The 23,384-nt window shown below is 43.1% G+C and overlaps 1 protein-coding gene across 1 annotated transcript in view; it reads left to right on the top strand.

Annotated features, from left to right (window-relative positions):
- LOC124007996 (adhesion G protein-coupled receptor L3-like) overlaps nucleotides 1-23,384 on the top strand; it is a 258,366-nt gene that overhangs the window by 132,671 nt on the left and 102,311 nt on the right. Inside the window, exon 4 of the mRNA XM_046318915.1 lies at nucleotides 13,024-13,237. Coding sequence (XP_046174871.1) covers nucleotides 13,024-13,237 — 214 coding nt within the window. The remainder of the gene's footprint in view (nucleotides 1-13,023; nucleotides 13,238-23,384) is intronic.

The raw sequence follows: 23,384 nt of genomic DNA, 5'->3' as shown, positions 1-23,384 counted from the left end.
CTTCGACAACGAATTAGTCAAATGGACTTCAACTCGTGTATATTCAACAAGAATAATGAAGTCATTGAACCGCACTCTGAATTATCCTTGAGCTGAAGAGAAATTGACCTCCACATAGTTAACTATAATTTGCTTTTTGAAGTGGAATATCAATCTCTGAACACCCGGAAGAGCATCATCCTCCTCTTGTCATCTGCTTATTTTGTTGGTCTGCTACAGCTCAGGACTTATAGTGTTTGATTAAATTAAGCCCTTGTTGGCATTCATTTAAAGGGGCAATTCACCGCTTTCTAGCCTCATATTCATAATCTACAGCACCTGTACCAGTGCAGGTCTGGTCTAAAAATCATCACTATTCACAGCTGGGATGCCGCCGCTGACGCCATAATGGGTTAGGCCACCACTCTACCAGTGTCTACAGTACATACAGTACCAGTCAAAAGATGGGACACACCTACTCATTCCAGGGTTTTACTTTCTTTTTACTATTTTCTACATTGTAGAATAATAGTGGAGACATCTAAACTATGAAGTAACACACATGGAATCATGTAGTAACCAAAGAAAGTTGTAAGCAAATCAGAATATACTTTATTTGAGGTTTTTCAAAGTTGCTTGATGACAGCTTTACACACTCTTGGCATTCTCTCAACCAGCTCCACGAGGTAGTCACCTGGAATGCATTTCAATTAACAGGTGTGCGTTAAAAGTACATTTTAATGTGTTTGAGCCCATCAGTTGTGCTGTGAAATGGTACTGGTGGTATAGAGAAGAGAACAGCTCAAATAAGCAAAGAGAAACAAGAGTCCATCATTATTTTAATAAATGAAGGTCAGTCAATGTGGATGTCGCAAAAACCATCCAGCGCTGTGATGAAACTGGCTCTCATGAGGACCGCCATAGGAAAGGAAGACCTGTAAAGAAACCACTACTAAAGGATACAAATAAGAAGAAGAGACTTACTTGGGCCAAGAAACCTGAGAAGAAACATGAGCAATGGACATTAGACCGGTGGAAATCTGTCCTTTGGTCTGATGCGTCCAAATTTGAGATTTTTGGTTCCAACCGCCGTATCTTTGTGAGACGCAGAGTAGGTGAATGGATGATCTCCACGTGTGGTTCCCACTGTGAAGCATGGAGGAGGTGGTGTGATGCTGACGGGGTTCTTTGCTGGTGACACTGTTGGTGATTTCTTGAGCATGCAAGGCACACTTAACCAGCATGTCTACCACAGCATTCTGTTATGATCCTCCATCCATCTGGTTTGCACTTAGTGGTACTATCAATTGTCTTTCAACAGGCCCAACACACCTCCAGGCTGTGTAAGGGCTATTTGACCAATAAGGAGAGTGATGGAGTGCTGCATCAGATGGCCTGGCCTCCACAATCACCCGACCTCAACCCAATTGAGATGGTTTGGAATGAGTTGGACAACTGAGTGAAGAAAAAGCAGCCATCAAGTGCACAGCATATGTGGGAACTCTTTCAAGACTGTTGGAAAAGCATTCCAAGTGAAGCTGGTTGAGAGAATGCTAAGAGTGTGCAAAGCTGTGGCTACTTTGAAGAATCTCAAATATAAAATATATTTTAGTTTGTTTAACACTTTTTTGGTTACTACATGATTCCATGTGTTAATTCATTGTTTTGATGTCTGTCTTCACTATTATTCTACAATGTAAAAAATAAAGAAAAACCCTTGAATGAGTAGGTGTCCAACCTTTTGACTGGTACTGTATGTGAAATGGGATCATTAATTTGAAGTAAAAAAACTGAATGGCCCCTTTAGCCTCACGTTTAGCATCCACTTCACCAGCCCACCTTTAAAACTGTACATACTTATAGCAATCAGCGTAGGGACTCCCATTTTCATAATGGAACAGACAAAAACGTTAATTTTTGTCACAGTAAATATAGAAATATAGCTCTATTAGACCGTATCTGCCCCCCTCCCACCCCCATTAACAGCAAGCATCAAACATTAGGTGTTGGGTGGCCAGTAGGAGGCACTCTTTCCTCTGGTCTAAAAAAAATATCCCATTGCCCCAGGGCAGTGATTGGGGACACTGCCCTGTGTAGGATGCCGTCTTTCGGATGGGACGTTAAACGGGTGTCCTGACTCTCTGAAGTCATTAAAGATCCCATGGAACTTATTGTAAGAGTAGGGATGTTAACCCCGGTGTCCTGGCTAAATTCCCAATCTGGCCCTCAAACCGTCACGGTCACCTAATAATAATCCCCAGTTTACAATTCATACCCCTCCTCTCCCCTGTAACTATTCCCCAGGTCGTTGCTGCAAATGAGAACGTGTTCTCAGTCAATTTACCTGGTAAAATAACAGATGGATTACAAGTTTCAGGCAAGAACTAGCTGTCTAGTGACGTTAAGGTGTTACTCAGGCAGTTGATGTAGCCTCTCTAATCGACATGGCTGATTTTGTTCTCCTGTATCTCACCTTGGGGCTAATTCAGTAATTCACTGACGTAAATAGAGCTCATTTCATCCCTCGGCATGGTTGACTGCTAGATTGACAGGTGAGGCACGTGTGTTAGTTTGTCACTAGCTCTGTCAAGCATAACTCGCCTCCCCTATACTGGCGAGCTTGGTGTGTTGCCAAGCGTTGGAAGATGTGTGTCGATGAAGAGGAGTGGGAACAAAACAAATGGCCTGTTTCCACTGGCAAGCAGAACGTGTCTTCAGACCATGCTTTCTCCCCATTAGACTGACTCATGCTAATTGCTAATTACACTAAAACCACAGTGCCGGTTGAGGCGCCAAAAGCCAACAATTGGTGTGATTTTGAAGGGCCTGTCAATCTAGGATCCACTGAAGAACACCTGGAACTGGATAGCTCTCTGTGTTTTGTTGGGTGTGCAGTCTTCGTTGACAGGCATTTCATGCGTTTTTTTTTCCTGCAGACAAATCAAGGGTTCTATTGAATATATATATATTTTTAAACAATGACATTTGTCTGCATTGCAAAGTGTGTTTGATTAATGTCTACATGTCTGAGTCACATTTTTTTATTGACTACACTCATTCAAAAGCACAGCTTACACATTGTCTTGTCTTACGGTAGTCTCCTTATCCTTTTCGATTGAGTAGACCCTTAGATTTGGATTGCCTGGGGATATATCTAAACTTAATTTACTCATTATGCTAGTTTCTCACTTAAAAATGAACAATTCTTTGTTCTTTATGTAAAAATGGTTACCGTTAAGAGCAATTGTTTAAGTAGGTCTACCCTCCATTTCCTCAAACTGTCTCGGCTTGCCACAGGTGACACAATCTCCTTCACCATAAAGCGCAAGTGGGTGTGGCTGCCTCCCTCTGCTCTAATCGAATAACGACATTATGATTCATGCGCTAATTAATCACCTGTTTTGTGGGCCGAGCAGATTCAGCTACGTGGGGAAGAGAGACAGACGTTTGATGTGTTGAATCAGCCCTTCTCTCCCTCCATCCCTCCCTCCATCCCTTCCTCCATCTCTCGATCCATCATTAATGCATTTCAATAAGAGCTCATTTGAATTGTCCGCCCTCTGTTTTGGTATGTGTTGTTTGCAGCAGAAAACGAGCTGCCTCCTGGGACGAAATACTCTACCCTTTCATAATATTAGCTAAACTTTTCATACTGAAGTTTTGATTTGGTGTATTTCCCAATCCGGGCTTAATTTGAGATGGCAGGTTTATCTCAAATCATCACTGACTGTGTTGGAGCTGATGCTGTCGGAAACCGGTTGAGATTGGAAAAGTTGAATAATTGCACAAGTCCGTATAGGGAACCTTCAAAATCGTACCAGACATGTGTTGATCTCCATTATGACAGCCATTTACACAAACAAGCTCTCTAATCATAATGTCTGCAGTCGTTGGGCCCCCTTCAATCGGACAATTTTTCAGTTTCTTGGGAGATTAACTGAAATGCCTACCCCGAGGGCCTGTTTTGGTATTAATTATGACTTTTAAATGTCATTGCTAGTTAGCTCTGTCTGACCCAATGTGCCCGGTGTCTCGGGAAGGAGGTAAGAGCGTCTGGGCTGTTCTTCAATGACCCCAGGGCCTCAGTGCCGCTCTACATGCAAGCCCTCTTGAGGACATGCAATTTACCCCCATTACTTAAGGAAATCCGCATTCAAGACCCGCAATCAAACTCATCTTTTGGTTTTCAATTTGCTGCCTCTCCGAGTGATTAGAAACCTTGGGAAGAGCGACATTTTCCTCTCAACCATTATTTCCAATGACCTTTAGAATTCCCTTTTTGGTGAGTAATTGCATTTTTAAATATTCATTTGTGAATTGTGTCATGTCTGTAGAAATGACTCGCTCTTTGTAGATTCACTGTGTGAATTAACACTTTTAGACAAGTTGAAGAAAAGTTGAAGTAAAGATATCATTCTTCACTTTAGCCTAAAAGGTGATTTGACTTCAAAGTTTTTATCAAGCAAGTTCTCCCACAATTCTGTGGATTCAGAAGAGCGCTCGTCAAGAGACCTATCCTGGGAAATTCTCAGGAGCAGGAACAAAACTACAGAAGAATATTCCTCAAGGATTACAGAAAGAGAAAGTGGAACAGAATAGAACTGAGAGCTTAGATATCAGTAAGGACTCTCAATGAGACTCAGTCTTGCTTTCTAGCTATAGGTGGGTGTCTGGCCTTAGATGGTGATATGGGCACACAGGCAGGATGCTGGTGTTGGTAGACAGGGAATCTGAGCCCTATCCATCGCCACTTCCGGGTACAAATGTAATTACATAGAATTGTTGACTACTCTGGTAATTCAAGTCTATTTTGGGCATTTGGTTACTTACTTACATTAGTCGATTAGGGATTCTGGCTCCTGAATTGCTTTTTAATATTTGGGAGGAAGATATCGCTTGACGAACATTCTGAGAACTTGAACTGAAAATAGGTTCTAGTGAGTCCATTTTTAAGACCCTCAAGGGATGTTGAGGTCATGCTAATAGCCCAATCAGTTGTCAATGTACAGTCAGGGTAGTACATCTGATTTATTCTAATGCAGCGGTGCAAATGAGCCGGGAGGGAGGGGTGGTGGTATGCTGTATTGGTAAAACATAAGCCTATCACAATAATTAAAACAAAGATGCCAAGAATACTGAAAGCTATTACACTATTTATCATGACCTCATGTCAGTGTCATAACATATTAGCAAATGGACTTGAAACCATGTGGAAGTACGGTCCAAAATGTGGTGTGGTAATGACAATAACAGTGACATTTTGCCAAGACAGAGACGCGAGGAGAGCAGTGGATGCATCAATTCAGAATAAGTGTCGGCCTATTTCACAATTGCCGAATGTCATCCATTACACTTTTTGGTGCTTTGTAAGAGATTTCCATTTCTCAAATGGTGGGTGTAGCGCACTATATGGACGTGGGAATTATTATAGAGTGGATGAACATGCGCAGGGAGCCTTTTGGCGTGATTGTTTGACAATCAGATGAAGACATCAAAATTAATTGGGATTCTGTATGTAATTCTATGATTTAGAATTGTAAAAAAAATGTGGAGGTATCAAATATATAGACTTTCAAATGTATGCTGGTGCCTTTTTTGTATCCTTTCATGTTGAGTTAGCATAGCATAGTTTGCATAGCATAGATAGCATAGGCTATAGTTAGTTTCGACGCCCATCTTTGAGAATAACACGGGAACCCTTATACAGTTAATTTCTCTCAATGTCGGTCTAACATACCTTAATGTAATATGTCTGTTGCCCATTTAATCTGGCCTATGTTTGAAGCTGCGTACAGTCCCAGTCAAGTTAGGATACACTTACTCATTCATGGGTTTTTTCAAAGCTGTCATCAAGGCAAAGGGTGGCTACTTTGAAGAATCTCACATATGAAATATATTTTGATTTGTTTCACACTCTTTTGGTTACTACATAAATCCATATGTATTATTTTATAGTTTTGATGTCTTCACTTCTACGATGTAGAAAATAGTCAAAAATAAAGAAAAACCCTGGAATGAGTCTGTCAGGATTTGGCCAGGGTTGTACCGGTTTTTGGTCACTAGATGCCCCCATTGTGCCTTTTGACCTTTTGTTTTCCCTTGATCCCCATTATTATTTGCACCTGTGCCTCGTTTCCCCTGATTGTATTTAAACCCTTTGTTTTCCTCAGTTCTTTGCTCTGTGTTTGTATGTTAGTACCCAGCCCTAGTACTCTGTGAACTCTTGTTGATCCCGGTGGACTCTCTTGTGGAATTCTGTTTTTTGTTGTTGTTTGTTTGTTTTTGAGTATCTTTTGAGGCTTTTTGTGCTTTACCTTCCACCTTGTGGATTTACCTTTTTTGTCTTGGAGGATTACCTTTGTTCTTGTGGAATTCCTTTTGAGGTTGTGGAGTTACATGTTTTCCTGAAGAACTTCACTTTTTACTTCATTAAATACACCGTCTCAAGTACTGCTGTGTCTGCCTCATCTTCTGGATTCTGCCGACTATTCGTGGCTCAGTTGGTTAAGTGACTGTTTCTCACTCCGGAGACCCGGGTTCGGAACCGGGTCCTGACAGAATCCCCCCCCTAATAATAATGGGGATCGAGGGAAAACAAAAGGTCAAAAAGCACAATGGGGGCATCTAGTGACCAAAAACCAGAACAACCCTGGCCAAATCCTGACAGTCGGTGTGTCCAAACTTTTGACTCGTACTGTAGGTCATGACCTTTGAAGTTTGAGACTCATTACAGTAGTGTGTGTACACACCATATATCGAAGTGTTACCAGTGAAGCACACGTTAATACCATAACTTGTGAAAAAAATGTTAATATCCTACTATGAATGCTGTGATTTCAAACCACCTAGGATGGCACACTGTGTTGCTTAAAATGGCACAAAGATGAATTTGATCCTCTTGCCTTATAGAATAACTACGGCACTTTGCCCACTGCCCAGTGAATTGAAATAGATCAGTAATACTCAGAGAGCAAACTCATGTTTAGGAGAGCTATTCAGCAAAGCACAGTTCAATAGAACTCAAATCTGCTTATAAATTGATGTGGCGTCGCGTTTGAGAATGAGCTACTCCATAGCAAGAGAATAATATGAAACAGAATGTGGAATAAATGAGATAAGAATGAAATCATTTATTGATTTCAGGGATCGTGGAGACAAAATGGCTTTTTAAAATTCAGTTTGGTACTTTATCATAAGGGGGTGGTAAGTATTTTGCAATTCTCAGTGCAACGTTTCTATGGTAACCATCCCATTCAATGGGCTGTGCATGTGCCTTTGGATAGAACTGTTAAAAACATAGCCATCTGGATTTTGGGCCACATTTTGCTGCATTTATTGGTTTACTATATGGATGGCATCATCCTCTCCATATAAATGACACTTATTGTATTGTGGTGCTTGCTTACAAGTATTTTATACTGACCAAATGTAAATGCAACAATGTCAAAGTTTTTACTGAGTTACAGTTCATATGAGGAAATCAGTCAATTGAAATAAATAAATCAGGACCTAATCTATGGATTTCACATAACTGGGAATACAGATGCATCTGTTGGTCACAGGTATCTCTTAAAAATGGGCCTCACAATGGGCTTCAGGATCTCATCACAGTATTTCTGTTCATTCAAATTGCCATCCATAAAATGTAATTGTCTTCATTATCCGTTGTTTATGTCTGCCCATACCATAACCCCACCGCCACCATGGGGCACTCTGTTCACAACGTTGGCATCAGCAATCTGCACGCCCACACAACACCATAACCGTGGTCTGCGGTTGTGAGGCCAGTTGGACGTTCGGCTAAATTCTCTAAAACGACATTGGAGTCAGTTTATGGTAGAGAAATTAACATTCACTTCTCTGGCAACAGCTCTGGTGGACATTCCTGCATGCCAATTGCATGCTCCCTCAACTTGAGACATCTGTGCCATTGTGTTGTGACAAAATGGCACATTTCAGAGTGGCCTTTTAATGTCCCCAGCACAAGGTGCACCTGTGTAATGATCATGCCGTTAAATCAGCTTGTTGCCACCCCTGTCAGGTGGATGGATTATCTTGGCAAAGGAGAAATGCTCACTAACAGGGATAAAAAAAAAAAATTGTGCACAAAATTTGAGAAAATAAGCATTTTGTGCATATGGAACATTTCTGGGATCTTTTATTCCATCTCATGAAATGTGGGACCAAAACTTTACATGCGTTTATATATTTGTTCAGTGTAAAGTCGTGGCCAAAAGTTTTGAGAATGAGACAAGTATACATTTTTACAAAGTCTGCCTCAGTTTGTATGATGGCAATTTGCATATACTTCAGAATGTTATGAAGAGTGATCAGGTGAATTGCAATTAATTGCAAAGTCCCTCTTTGCCATGCAAATGAACTGAATCCCCAAAAAACATTTCCACAGCATTTCAGCCCTGCCACAAATGGACCAGCTGACATCATGTCAGTGATTCTCTCGTTAACACAGGTGTGAGTGTTGACACGGATAAGGCTGGAGATCACTCTGTCATGCTGATTGTGTTCAAATAATAGACTGGAAGCTTCAAAAGGAGAGTGGTGCTTGGAATCATTGTTCTTCCTCTGTCAATCATGGTTATCTGCAAGGAAACATGTGCCGCCATCATTGCTTTGCACAAGAAGGGCTTCACAGGCAAGGATATTGCCAGTAAGATTGCACCTAAATCAACCATTTATCGGATCATCAAGAACTTCAAGGAGGGCGGTTCAATTGTTTTGAAGAAGGCTTCAGGGCGCCCAAGAAAGTCCAGCAAGCGCCAGGACCATCTCCTAATGTTGATTCAGCTGTGGGATCGGGGCACCACCAGTACAGAGCTTGCTGAGGAATGGCAGCAGGCAGGTGTGAGTGCATCTGCACGCACAGTGAGGCGAAGACCTTTGGAGGATGGCCTGGTGTCAAGAGGGGCAGCAAAGAAACCACTTCTCTCCAGGTAAAACATCAGGGACAGACTGATATTCTGCAAAATGTACAGGGATTGGACTGCTGAAGACTGGGTTAATGTCATTTTCTCTGATGAATCCCCTTTCCGATTGTTTGGGGCATCCGGAAAAAAGCTTGTCCGGAGAAGACCAGGTGAGCGCTACCATCAGTCTTGTGTCATGCCAACAGTAAATAATCCTGAGACCATTCATGTGTGGGGTTGCTTCTCAGCCAAGGGAGTGGGCTCACTCACAATTTTGCCGGAGAACACAGCCATGTATAAAGAATGGTGCCAACACATCCCCGAGAGCAACTTCTCCCAACCATCCAGGAACAGTTTGGTGACGAACAATGCCTTTTCCAGCATGATGGAGCACCTTGCCATAAGGCAAAAGTGATAACTAAGTGGCTCAGGGAACAAAAGATTGATATTTTGGGTCCATGGCCAGGAAACTTCTTCTCCTCCCTCCTGAATCCTCCTCCCCCCCCCCTCCTCCCTCTCTGCAGATGACTTCGTCAACCATTTTGAAAAGAAGGTCGACGACATCCGATCCTCGTTTGCTAAGTCAAACGACACTGCTGGTTCTGCTCACACTGCCCTACCCTGTGCTCTGACCTCTTTCTCCCCTCTCTCCAGATGAAATCTCGCGTCTTGTGACGGCCGGCCGCCCAACAACCTGCCCGCTCGACCCTATCCCCTCCTCTCTTCTCCAGACCATTTCCGGAGACCTTCTCCCTTACCTCACCTCGCTCATCAACTTATCCCTGACCGCTGGCTACGTCCCTTCCGTCTTCAAGAGAGCGAGAGTTGCACCCCTTCTGAAAAAACCTACACTCGATCCCTCCGATGTCAACAACTACAGACCAGTATCCCCTTTCTTTTCTCTCCAAAACTCTTGAACGTGCCGTCCTTGGTCAGCTCTCCCGCTATCTCTCTCAGAATGACCTTCTTGATCCAAATCAGTCAGGTTTCAAGACTAGTCATTCAACTGAGACTGCTCTTCTCTGTATCACGGAGGCGCTCCGCACCGCTAAAGCTAACTCTCTCTCCTCTGCTCTCATCCTTCTAGACCTATCGGCTGTCTTCGATACTGTGAACCATCAGATCCTCCTCTCCACCCTCTCCGAGTTGGGCATCTCTGGCGCGGCCCACGCTTGGATTGCGTCCTACCTGACAGGTCGCTCCTACCAGGTGGCGTGGCGAGAATCTGTCTCCTCACCACGCGCTCTCACCACTGGCGTCCCCCAGGGCTCTGTTCTAGGCCCTCCTCTATTCTCGCTATACACCAAGTCACTTGGCTCTGTCATAACCTCACATGGTCTCTCCTATCATTGCTATGCAGACGACACACAATTAATCTTCTCCTTTCCCCCTTCTGATGACCAGGTGGCGAATCACATCTCTGCATGTCTGGCAGACATATCAGTGTGGATGACGGATCACCACCTCAAGCTGAACTTCGGCAAGACGGAGCTGCTCTTCCTCCCGGGGAAGGACTGCCCGTTCCATGATCTCGCCATCACGGTTGACAACTCCATTGTGTCCTCCTCCCAGAGCGCTAAGAACCTTGGCGTGATCCTGGACAACACCCTGTCGTTCTCAACTAACATCAAGGCGGTGGCCCATTCCTGTAGGTTCATGCTCTACAACATCCGCAGAGTACGACCCTGCCTCACACAGGAAGCGGCGCAGGTCCTAATCCAGGCACTTGTCATCTCCCGTCTGGATTACTGCAACTCGCTGTTGGCTGGGCTCCCTGCCTGTGCCATTAAACCCCTACAACTCATCCAGAACGCCGCAGCCCGTCTAGTGTTCAACCTTCCCAAGTTCTCTCACGTCACCCCGCTCCTCCGCTCTCTCCACTGGCTTCCAGTTGAAGCTCTCATCCGCTACAAGACCATGGTGCTTGCCTACGGAGCTGTGAGGGGAACGGCACCTCAGTACCTCCAGGCTCTGATCAGGCCCTACACCCAAATAAGGGCACTGCGTTCATCCACCTCTGGCCTGCTCGCCTCCCTACCACTGAGGAAGTACAGTTCCCGCTCAGCCCAGTCAAAACTGTTCGCTGCTCTGGCTCCCCAATGGTGGAACAAACTCTCTCACGACGCCAGGACAGCGGAGTCAATCACCACCTTCCGGAGACACCTGAAACCCCACCTCTTTAAGGAATACCTAAGATAGGATAAAGTAATCCTTCTCACCCCCCCCCCTTAAAATATTTAGATGCACTATTGTAAAGTGGTTGTTCCACTGGATGTCATAAGGTGAATGCACCAATTTGTAAGTCGCTCTGGATAAGAGCGTCTGCTAAATGACTTAAATGTAAAATGAAACTCCCCAGACCTTAATCCCATTGAGAACTTGTGGTCAATCCTCAAGAGGCGGGTGGGCAAACAAAACCCCACAAATTCTGACAATCTCCAAGCATTGATCATGCAAGAATGGGCTTCCATCAGTCAGGATGTGGCCCAGAAGTTAATTGACAGCATGCCAGCGCGGATTGCAGAGGTCCTGAAAAAAAGGGTCAACACTGCAAATTTAGACTCTGCATCAACTTCATGTAACTGTCAATAAAAGCCTTTGACTCTTACAAAATGCTTGTAATTATACTTCAGTATTCCATAGTAACATCTGACAAAAATATCTAAAGACACTGAAGCAGCAAACTTTGGAAATTAATATTTGTGTCATTCTTAATGGATTTAACACATTTTATTGTATTTATATCACTGCCTAATCAAATGTTTGACAAGCGGGCACCATGGATGCTATTTTTGTTCTTCTCTCCCTTGATTAAAAGTAGAAATGTAATAAGATCCAGATCACTTGTTTTGAGAGAGAGAGACTTCCATTAAGTAGGAGATAATTGATATGTTTCATTCCTTAAACCGGAGGAAATGTATTCATACATCCAATTTCTGTTATAATGACAACTGGCTTCTAGCAACTAAGGCACTTCCACTGATACAGACTGCATTCCAAATGGCACCCTATACCCTACATAGTTCACTACATTTGACCAGACCGCTATTGGCTCTTGACAATAGTAGTGCACTATGTAGGAAATAGGGTGCCATTTGGAATCCAGTCTGTATCAGTGGAAGTGCCTTAGTTGCTAGAAGCCAGTTGTCGTTATGGGAGGGGGGGAAAGTGGTACCATGAGAACTTTTAGATTGTTCATAACAGCTCATATTGTAGTGAAATTTACTGGAGGGGGGAGAGAACTTCACAAGGGCATACAGGCAAAACACACACAGGTAAATTGCTCTCACACTTCCAGGCTGTCTTGCCACCTTCCAGACCATGATAAATGCTTGCAGTCAGGACCCATTGTCCAGTGTTGGCGCTGTAACACAGACACTTCTGTTAAGGGGTGTTTATGAAAATCTCAAATTGTCACGGTCCCCTGCGATCTCTCAGGCCAATGTTTACATTTCCCACTCATTTTTTCATTCCCACTGTAAACACCAAACCCCTTGAGTTTCCTCTGTTCCTCTGGCAAGAGGCGAAGCAGAAACGGCATGACAGACCGCAGGCTCTGGTCTCCTGGTCTCCTGCCATTTGGCTGCCTGAGGTAAACAATGACAATACTGCCAGAGCGCTAGCAGTTAACCCCTCTTTGACCCAACCGTCACCTTTCCCTGTTAAGTGGGCGTGGCCACCTCTCTCAGCTCTAATTGAATAACGACATCATGATTAATGCGTTAATTGATCACCTGCGTTGAGCATGATGGATGTTCATCATTCTCTCTCTCTGGTTCCTTTTTTTTCTGTATTGGTAGGATTGTCATCATGAACACAACTAACATGCTCCCCACATACTACTTTGCTTTGAACTATTGACCTTTCACCATATCCTTCTTCCACACAACCTACAGCCATGTTATTTTGCCTCCCACGCCCAACTCCCTCCGTCCCAATATCTGATCTTGGACCTTTGCTCTATCCTCACCCTCTCTTAATCTTTTGCTCTGTTTATCTTGCTCTATTGGTTAAGATATTAGGTTGGCAAGTGGGAGACACAGGTTCAATTCCCGCATGGTAAATATCCCCAGTGTTACGCAGGTTTTGCTGAGGTTATTTTCTCTCCATGTACCCACAGCCTTCAGTCGAGCTCCCATCCCCATGGCGGTGGTGAGGAGGGAGCTGTCTTGTGAGAGCTACCCCATCGAGCTGCGCTGCCCGGGTACCGACGTCATCATGATTGAGAGTGCCAACTACGGCCGCACCGATGACAAGATCTGTGACGCCGACCCAGCGCAAATGGAAAATACACGCTGCTACCTTCCCGATGCCTACAAGATCATGTCCCAGAGGTAAGAATCCAGACCTCTATATACAATGAGCTCCAAAAATATTGGGACAGTGACCCATTTGTTGTTGGCTATGTACTCCAGCACATTTATTTTTTTAATGATACTATGACCGAGGTTAAATTGCAGCTTTAATTTGAGGGTATTTTCATCTATATCGGGTGAACAGTTTACAAATTGCAGGTCTTTTTGTACATAGTCCCCGCATTTTAGGGGACCAAAAGTATCGGGACAAATTAACTTATGCATTAAAGTAGTAAAAAGTAAAACATGTAGTCCCATATTCATAGCACGCAATGACTACATCCAAGCTTGTGACTCCAAAAGTTTGTTGGACTAATTTGCTGTTTGTTACGGTTGTGTTTCAGATTATTATTACAATAGAATTAAAAAAATGTATTGTCATTTTGGAGTCCCTTTTATTGTAAATAAGAATAGAATGTTTCTAAACTCTTCTACATTAATGTGGATGCTATCATGACTACGGATAATCCCAAATGAATTGTGAATTATGATGATTGAGAAAGTTAGACACACATATCAAACCCCAAAGACATGCTAACCTCTCACCATTACAATAACAGGGGAGATTAACAGGGGAGCCACAAGTGCTGCCGTTGCAATTTTGGTTACCTGTTATTGAGCCTTTGTCTGGGGTTGGCAGGGCAGAGTGGGGGGGGATATCATGAACTCACTTTGTCCATTCAGGGGAACACGTCCTCATTGAAAATAATACACAATTCTCCAATGTTGATAATTTGTGTTCCATTTACATTTCTGAATTGAGTTTAATTGGAGATTAAATTGACCCTTCGCTAAGCCCTGCCCCAGAATGTTGGGCAACTTGCAGCGCTCCAATGGATAGCAACTGCTGTCAAGTCCAACACCTCGGACAAGCTCACATTTAAATTGCATGAAAGCCAGTAAGGGCTATTGCAAAAACTGAATGTTTTCTTCAAAAAATACATGTTTAAATTGCTAAATAATTGAACAGTGCAGCAGGACTACTTGTTACTCTGATTCCAGAGCCTGTTGGAGTATTTTTCACATCTGAATATGGATCCAAATGTTTGAAGAAATCCAATGTTTGGAGTGGAAGCGGTCAAGAATTCTGTAATGTTCTCCGATTGAACACTATAAATCCCTATCTTGGCTGTAAATTCATACCACAAATACATTTGACCTGTGATAGAAATTCATGTTGATTTGAATACATTATCTCTTATTTTTCGACATAAATATTTTCTTGGTGAGCTCCCCTGCCAGGCCTAAGCGCTTTGTTCAGAGTTACGGCTACATTGTGGGGATACCAGGAAATGGAGGCCGGTTTGTCAGTGCAGACAAAGAGTATACAGCACTTTGACAGTGATTTAAGAGATTGTACACATAATTTGAGGATCTACATTAAGCAAATGTACACAGATCACACAGGCTTTGAGCATACTGTACATGTAGCCAATGTGTTCGATTTAAGGAAAGTAAAGCACATTCATCGTTGTTTTTCTGGCTGTGGTATGATGATCCTTATGCACAGTTCTAGTGAGGAGAGATGGTCGACCGAGGTTGTCTGTCAAACCCTTTTCCATAGATACACAGCATGATTTGGTTCAAGCCCCCTTTAAAAGCTGCAGACATGTACCAGGATTTGTAGCGCTTGTCATGATCACGTCCTCATGAATACTGTAGGTTACGAGCACTCCACTGAGATAAGGTTTATCTAAATTGCTATTCAGTGTTGACACGTCCTCGTTTTCCAGACCCAGCGTTCCATGTGCTGCTTTGGGAATTCTAATGGCGTTCTGCACATTACCTAACTGCCTTTCCCTCCACTTTGAGTGTAATGCACGGCAAAGATGAGATACTCTCTGGTGTTGAGAAGTAGGGATAAAAAGGTAGGTCCAAACACCACTGTCAGATAATTGATCCGCCCCATAGCATCTCCCTTGTCATCCCTCCTGCACCGCCCACTCAGAACAGTAATCCCTGGCGGAATGAATCGAACTGGAGATGAGGAAGAAACGGAACAACAAAAAAGACAACCAGAAAAAAAAAGAACGCCAGCAGGGAAGTGCACCTCTTTACCATCACAGAGCTAGCGGAGAGCAACTCGCAAAAGCTAAACGACAAGTGAAACCTGATTCAGAGCGAGCGCTTATTGTCTTTGAGGCAAATTTGGCAAGTGGATAAAGGTTGTGGGTGGTGAGGGGGGCTCGGGGAGGGGAGAGTCCTGAGATATTTGTAATACTAGCAACATGGCTAACACATTAGCATGTGAAGAGGCCTGTGCGAGGGGTTAGCGTGCAGGAAAGCGCAATGGACGTGCGGGTGCAACCAAGCTCCCTTAGCTGTTGCTAGGAAACCGGTAGCTAAGCTCAATAAAACAAAACAAACAGAAACAAAAACTCTGAAAAAAGTACGTTCAAAGGTGAGGGATAATGCAGAAGCTGGCACGAGATGAAAAGCGGGCCCGAAAATTGCTCGCTCTGCATTTGTTTGTTGGATTCATCTGATTTCCCTGAATGGATAATGTGGGGGAAAATACATGCAGAAGAAGAATGGACCGCTCATCACACCGTTGCAGACTTTTACATACTTCAAAGCAAATCACAGTAATTATTCTTTGCTGCGCTTTTTTCCTGATTACAATTGACTGGCTTTGATCAGATTATCACATAACAAAATGCATTAGCATAGTGTTCAGACTAGGTATATATGCTATAACAAATAGAAAATAGCAGGCAAACTCTCACCAATATTTTTTTCCCCCCCAGTGATTGTTTTCATATATTTCTTTAGGTCTACCCATGAAAAGGATATTGGTTTCCTTCACGTTGTCAGCTGCTGGCTTCCGTACACAATGTCCTCCAAACTAAATGGGCATTTCACACTGGCATACAGACCAGCGACTGAGGCACACTTCCCTGGTATTTGATATCCTACCCTGCTTTGCCTGTGCCTCCCTCTCCTGCCTCCCACTTAATGGAATGTTCCTCCTTTGGGATTTCTTTCTCTTTTTTTCCCAGCCCATGAGCCACCTGTCTTCCCTGCTGGCACTGGCTAAGTCATTTTGACGGGCATGGTCTGGGTATCATTCACAGCCAGTTAATAGAACGAACCAGGCTGCAAGCTCAAACTCTAAGCCACAGGCTAGCATCCATCATCAGAAAAATACCCATCCATGTCACCAAGCCCGCTATCCGTCAATACACATTTAGCTAGCTCAACGTACTTTTCCTCCCTTCGGAAGAATGGAATGAACCCCCCTTCCCCCATGGAAAGATGGGTTGCTTACTAAAAATCCCACCGGCGTACAGAGTCTCTTCTAGCAAGGTGTTTGATTCCATTACAGTCTTTTAAGCGAGGTCTAATAGCTTATGCCTGAGTGATAGCATGCCGCCGCGCCAGTGAGTGCTGTAATGCATCTCAAAATGAAAGCTGTCTCCCCACCATGCCCCCGACAGGATGAATGGCTCTGAGTCATTACTGATGCTCCCGCATGCGGTGGCCATTACGTGTCTGGAAAATCACAGCCACTCAAAGACGTGTCACCTGTGTGTGGGGCCGGGTTGCGACTGGAAGGTGGCTAATGATATTGTAATTCAACCAATGCAACCGGGACTAATTTGATGTAATTGGTGGCAATTACCACATTTTAGTCCACCTACCCTTCCCAATGAAAGTACGCTGTCAACTAGACCAGTATATCGAGTGTTTAAATTTTTTTTTTTTATCTACACAGGGTTTATTTTTTGGGGGCCTCTGGAAATCTCTCCTCAATAAACTCTGCAGTGAGGCTAGATTATTCATCAGAAGTGCTTCCGCCTGCAGCAGGGTGCTCTCATATCAATCAGGCTCTATCTCGACAACGTGCAGGCGACCCGCAGTACTTCAAAAACAAACGGCGACGATATCGAACAACAACAGCCTCTGCCGTTTTCTCATCAGCGACCCAGCGCCTTTCCTCTTTTGTGTTCTCCCTTTCTTTCCCCTGAGGCGTTGTGGCCTTCACGGCCAGTAATTACCGGCGATATCAAAGTCATATATCACCCGGCATCTCTGCAGACCTTAAGGGAACGCCTGATAGGCTGATAGCATTGTGTCACGCCTGTGTATGATCCCCCTTGTAGGAGAAGAGGGTCATAAAGGAGACTCCTCCACCCCCCCCCCCCCCCATTTCTATCCCTTTTTCTCTGAAGTTTTCATCTCCACCATCGCTTTTGGGCCTTGATTGGTTATCTTCTGCCGATTCTGTCTCTACACAGGAAAGGGTCTCGCCTCTCATCAGCCAAGTGCTGTTTCGTGTTTGACCCCCCCCCCCTCGTTGAGACAAACACTCTGAAAATGTACCGTGTTGTAATAAGGAAAATGTGCTTTTGTGCTAGATGCTTTTTTTCTTTTAACTAAATTGACTCCAGTGTGTTTTGATTTTACACTAGTTCCCAGTAATTCAGATGGATAATTACCATCAGGTTGAGTATTGCGTTATATACCACTGGGGATTTGAAGCAACAGCAGGTCAATAGTTAACTTATTTTACAATTATAACATCTTAGTTTTTTGGGGCTTTATTCACTTTGTCAAATGCAGGCTAGAATGTATGAAACAAGCAAAACCTAATTAAAAGTAAAAATTCTTCATCAAAGACAGAGAGGTGGGGGAGAGAAAGCAAGCATCGGGAAGACTCTTACTCCCTCACCATTGAGCTTGCAATCCTGTCAAGTGTCCGTCATTCTTGGCATTAGACCTACTTCAGGGTTCAAGGATTTGTTGAGATATTTATATTAGAAAGAAATGATTATTTTTAAGATTCCCTTCCGTTCCTATGCCCTTCCACTTTCAAATCCTCAGACTTAACTGTTGTGATGTCGCAAGCGTACATTTCACTGGCGGGATAGGCAGACTCTCTTTCAACACTGCCAAATATCCAACCAAGTGGATATTCTGTTGTTTTCATCATTATCATCATTAGTTTTGGCATTTCTGTTTCTCAAGTCAAATTTGTTGATGCACATTCTTGTGCATTTGTTCCTTGATCTATGCATTTTTCATTGTTTCAGCAAATGCTTATGGAACACATGGCATGCGACTGTATACAATTGACTATTAGTATAAGCTAGAGGGGTATTCAGAGTCTTTATTTATTTACAATCACTGGTGAAATGCTAGTAATATTTTGAGAGAATGTTCACAGCACTGAAGCACAAACCAAATGGGATGTCTTTCCACAGAGGGGTCGATCAGCCTTAGATGGCCCCGACAAATGACTCTGCAGTCCTCTCTCTACGTTATACCCCATTGCGTATTAATCCGGCCACATATTCCCGCTTCTGTAGCTTGCCCTTTTCTTCTCAACCCTTTAAATCATAGAAGTTTGCCGAACATTTATTTTTGCTCTTCTCTACATTTTGTTATATATTTTTTTAATGCCAATTCAAGTTTGGCCATTTGATGACTTGGCGATATGGAGTAGACGAGCGAGCATGGGGTAACAGGAGTTCGTCGAGCTGAAGCGGGATAATGTCGCATCGAAGATCAATTGGCTGTCTCTGACAAAAAGTCACCTCCGTAAAAAAGGCTCTGGGCGTTTTGCCAGCCTTTAGTGCCTTCAGAAAGTATTCATATCTCGTGACTTACACGTTTTGTTGTGTTATAGCCTGAATTATTAAATCCATTTTTTCCATCTACCCACAATACCCAATAATGACAAAGTGAAAACATGTTTTTTCAGGAATTTTGGCAAATTCACTGAAAATGAAATACAGAAATATCTCATTTAAATAAGTATTCACACCCATGTTAGAATCACCTTTGGCAGTGATTACAGTTGTAATATTTGCACATTATTCTTTAAAAAAATCTTGCCATAGATTTTCAAGCCATTTTAAGTAAACTTTAACTAGGCCACTCAGGAACATTCAATATCGTCTTGGTAATCGACGGCGGCATACCACGACGGCGGCATACCACGGCGGTGGCATACCACGGCGGTGGCATACCACGACGGCGGCATACCACGACGGCGGCATAGCACAATGACACTTGTACTCAGTGAAATGTTGTGTTGGATTTGCCCCAAACATAACTTTGTATTCAAAACAAAGTTAATTTCATTGCACCGTTTTTTTCTTCTTTATTACTTTATTGCATTATTGCAAACACGATGCATGTTTTGGTATATTTGTATTTGTCACTTTATGTTAGTATTGCGGAAGTAACTGCAATGTTGTTGATCCATCCTCAGTTATCTACTATCACAGCCATTAAACTCTGCAACAGTTTTAAAATCACCATTGGCCTCGTGGTTAAATCCCTGAGCGGGTTCCTCCTCCTCTGGAAACTGAGTTAGGAGGCCTGTGTCTTCGTAGTGACTAGATGAATTAATACACCTTCCTAAGTGTCATTTACAACTTCACCGTGCTCAAAGGGATATTCAAGGTCTTTTTTAAAAATTTTTATTTTTTATCTACAAATAGGAGCCCTTTTTAGCGAGGCATTGGAAAACCTCCCTGGTCTTTGTGGTTGAATCTGTGTTTAAAATTCAACGCTCGATTATGGGACCTTACAGATAATTGTATGAGTCGGCTACTGAGATTAGGTAGTAATAAAAAAAAATAAAAAAATGTTATACACTATAGCACACAGAGTGAGTTAAAGAAGTTATTATTAAGCAAGTTCTTACTCCTGAACTTATTTAGCCTTGCCATGACAAAGGGGTTGAATACTTATTAACTCAAGACATTTCAACTTTACATATTTAATGAACTTGTAAAAATGTATAAATACTGTTTGACATGTGATATTGTGCGTAGGCCAGTAACACATCTCAATTTAATTCATTTTAAATTCAGGCTGTAACACAACAATGTGGAAAAAGTCTAGGGGTGTGAATACTTTCTGAAGGCACTGTATGTTTTTTAAAGGGGTTGTATCCCAGTTCATGCATGACAATGCACTGTTTGGTTTATAGTACATAAATGACATGTTTGCATCTTAAATATTTGACCCATAGATGCAACAACCATATGCAATGTTGGTTGAATACTCAGTCAGGCAATAAATAACTTGATTTAGTGTTTATAATTATTGCAGATATATGCTCATCGAGGGGGTTGTATTATAAGATATGTATTCTGGCTTGGTCTTGAACTTCCCATATAAATCAACATTTGAGAGTAAATTCCTTGGCTAAGCATGAGGTAGGATAGAGATTATGAAGACTGATGAGAAGGAGAACTACCCACCTCCGAAATGAAAAGGGAGCTTACCATGCCAAGCGGATGAGCAGATGAGCAAGTAGTGCGATCATTGGCCATGCGTGACCTGCAAAGCCCTCCCTCGGGTGTCCCCCCCCCGTTGTTTAAAGTCGAGGCCTGCATTAGCATTTTAACTCCTCAAACAAAGCGATGTCATATGAATTTAAGCATGAATCTATCATACGTGTGCTTCTCGCACACACCCAAGTTATTGGATGCGGGTTTATTTTTTTTAGAAATGAGTCTCCAGCCTCAAATATGCTGAGTTTGTTTAGTCTATCTACTTTCCATTGATAACATTGTGTGCTGTATGAGACCAACACTATTATTTATAAGGCAGAGCAGTTTGCTTCTGCAATTTTCTGACCCATCTGTCCTAACTTATACATGTGGTGCAGGGGGTGCAGTGCCGACAAACTATGAATCAAGCTATGGTCGCGTTGAGCACCTGTCAGTAATAGAATCCGTCAACCACAGCATGAGACAATGGTGTGTTGTGAATACCGAAACAAAATGTGCCACAATTAAATAAAGCCAAGGGAGGTTTGCCGACAATACAAACAGAACTATGTAGAAAGGGTAATAGAGAAGAGAGCTCTGACAGAAAAAGTAATGTCCCCCCTGTGGAATACACAGAACATGCAAGCAATAAAATTAAATCCAGTCTGATGATTACTTTAGGAATATGAACCCAATTCCAATCTGTTCATGTTTGCCTTCCTCATTCATCTAACCCTCTATTCCATACTGTGCTTTTCACAAAAAAAGTATAATCCACCCCCCCGCCCCTTTTTTTATGTCACCTGATATAGTTGTTCAGCCCTGCCTGCCTCCTTTCTCTCCACCCGGCTTGATTAGAACCTGCTGTATTTCCATTTGGCCAATTAGATATAGTAAATTCAGCCTGACAGTCTAACCTTCCAGCCAACGGGCAAGCCTGGATCTCAGACCAGACTCAACAGTGATTCATAAAAAAAGGCCTAAACTGGCAGTGGAAAATGTTTTTGGGAGGTTTCCCCATGGGGAGCGGATTGATAACTCTCAAGGTATAGAGGAAGAAAAAGAAACCGGAATGAATCCAGTAGCCGGGCGGTTTGAGGATCCCTTTGGATTTCCTTATGCCCCCCACATGTTGAAGAAGTAAAAAAGTGTGTGAATTTGACAGGTGACTTTTCAACTTTGAACTGTTCTCCTCAGGAAAACCCTGACATATCTCGGGCCTAATGCAATACAATGCCAGAGGAATAGCCTCGCGCGGTGCGGTCACTGGTTAAACATGTGTCGTAATGAAAGTAAATGGTCGGGAGGAGGAGGTCTCAGTGAATTTGTTAGCTGTGGGAGTGGGTTTCGTTTGGATACATCAGAACAGTAAAGAAAAAGGTTTCTGACAGGGGCAGTTGGTTAAACGGAACACTTGAAGCACACCGACCTCATTCCCAGCTGATGTTTTCCTCCTTTGCTCAGAAATCCCTCTGTCCTCCCTCTTCCTCCGTTCCTCTTTTAATTGGCAGCTTGGAGTAGACCCCCATTTGATGTCTACTATAGCTCAGCGCTTCCTCCAGTAAGCCGACTCAAAGTGAAAGCGTCTAAGGTGGCAATTTCTTGATTGTGTCGTCTTATGTAGGAGTAGGCGGCCGACTTCGCTTAACCTTTGGGTAACTTTGCGTTGAGCCATCCTCGCCTCGAAGATGAAACATCTTCATGCTTTTCTGATTTATGTCTCATGTCTACATCATTACCAGTCCTCCTAGGAATCTTCTACTCCCTTCCGTGCAAGCTGCCACTCGAAAGAACTTTCCCCTGATATAAATTCCTGCACCAATCACTTGCGCTAAGGGCTATTTAATTTAAATTGATGTGCGAACGGTAGAATGGTACAATTCACCTGAAAGAACGTGCCCCTATGAATCAGGCTCCACGTGCCAGCCCAGGTTCCATGTTTCATTACACCACAACCCAGGTGATTTACACCACACCACACACACACACACACATACACATACACATATACACGCACACAGCCTAAATTAGCTTGGTAATGAAAGCCTCTCCTTGTTTGTACCATATTGTTCCACTCCTAATGCATCATCTATAGAGAACTAGGTAGACTTGGGGGAGGGAGGTCAGAGGGGGCGAGCTCCTTCATTTCCTTGGGAATGACCTTGACGGTAACGGAGCACACTGAGCTATACTACTGTGTACTTTAGTCCTGAAAATAAGACTGCCGTAGTCTGGGAAAGAAAATAATGACATCGCCCAAGTGTCACGTTTCTGGAGTGTCCATTAGCTCCAAATAAACAAGATACATTATTTTCATCTGGGAGTCTAGGAAGTCATTAGCTTGGTTTCTGATTATTTATCTAATTTACCCCGTTCTCTCACTGCTAGTCCAAGTGATGCAGTGAAATTGAATCATTCATGAGAACAGGGGCTCATCTTGGAGTTTGTTTGTCGGGATTTGAGTCTGATTTAGCTCCGTTGTGCCACTGCCAGCCCCACTAGTTGTCGAGTCGATGACGCTCTCTCTGGTTTTCTCCCAGTGTTTTTACAGCTGTGGATTTACTGCATTTGTCACGGAGTGCTGTATGTGTGTTTATATGTGTCAGCTGGATTGGCCAGGCGGCACTGTGGACTCAGACGATGGGGAGAGAGTGTGGACTCATCTTGTAGAGCCGAGCCCAAACGAAGTGCCCGGGTCCTCAGTCAAACGGTGACTCAAGCTGTTTGTCTGGGACGGCATCCAGTCGGAGCTCAAATCAAATGTATTTATCACATGCGCCGAATACAACAGGTGTAAACCTTCCCGTGAAATGCTTACTTACAAGCCCTTAACCAACAATACAGTTTTAAGAAAATAAGAGTTACTAAATAAACTAAAGTTAAAAAAGTAAGACAAT

Source organism: Oncorhynchus gorbuscha, linkage group LG21 (genome assembly GCF_021184085.1).
Source record: "Oncorhynchus gorbuscha isolate QuinsamMale2020 ecotype Even-year linkage group LG21, OgorEven_v1.0, whole genome shotgun sequence".
Taxonomy (NCBI): domain Eukaryota; kingdom Metazoa; phylum Chordata; class Actinopteri; order Salmoniformes; family Salmonidae; genus Oncorhynchus; species Oncorhynchus gorbuscha.
Note: the sequence above shows the minus strand (reverse complement) of the source record. Positions and strands in the feature narration are given on the sequence as shown.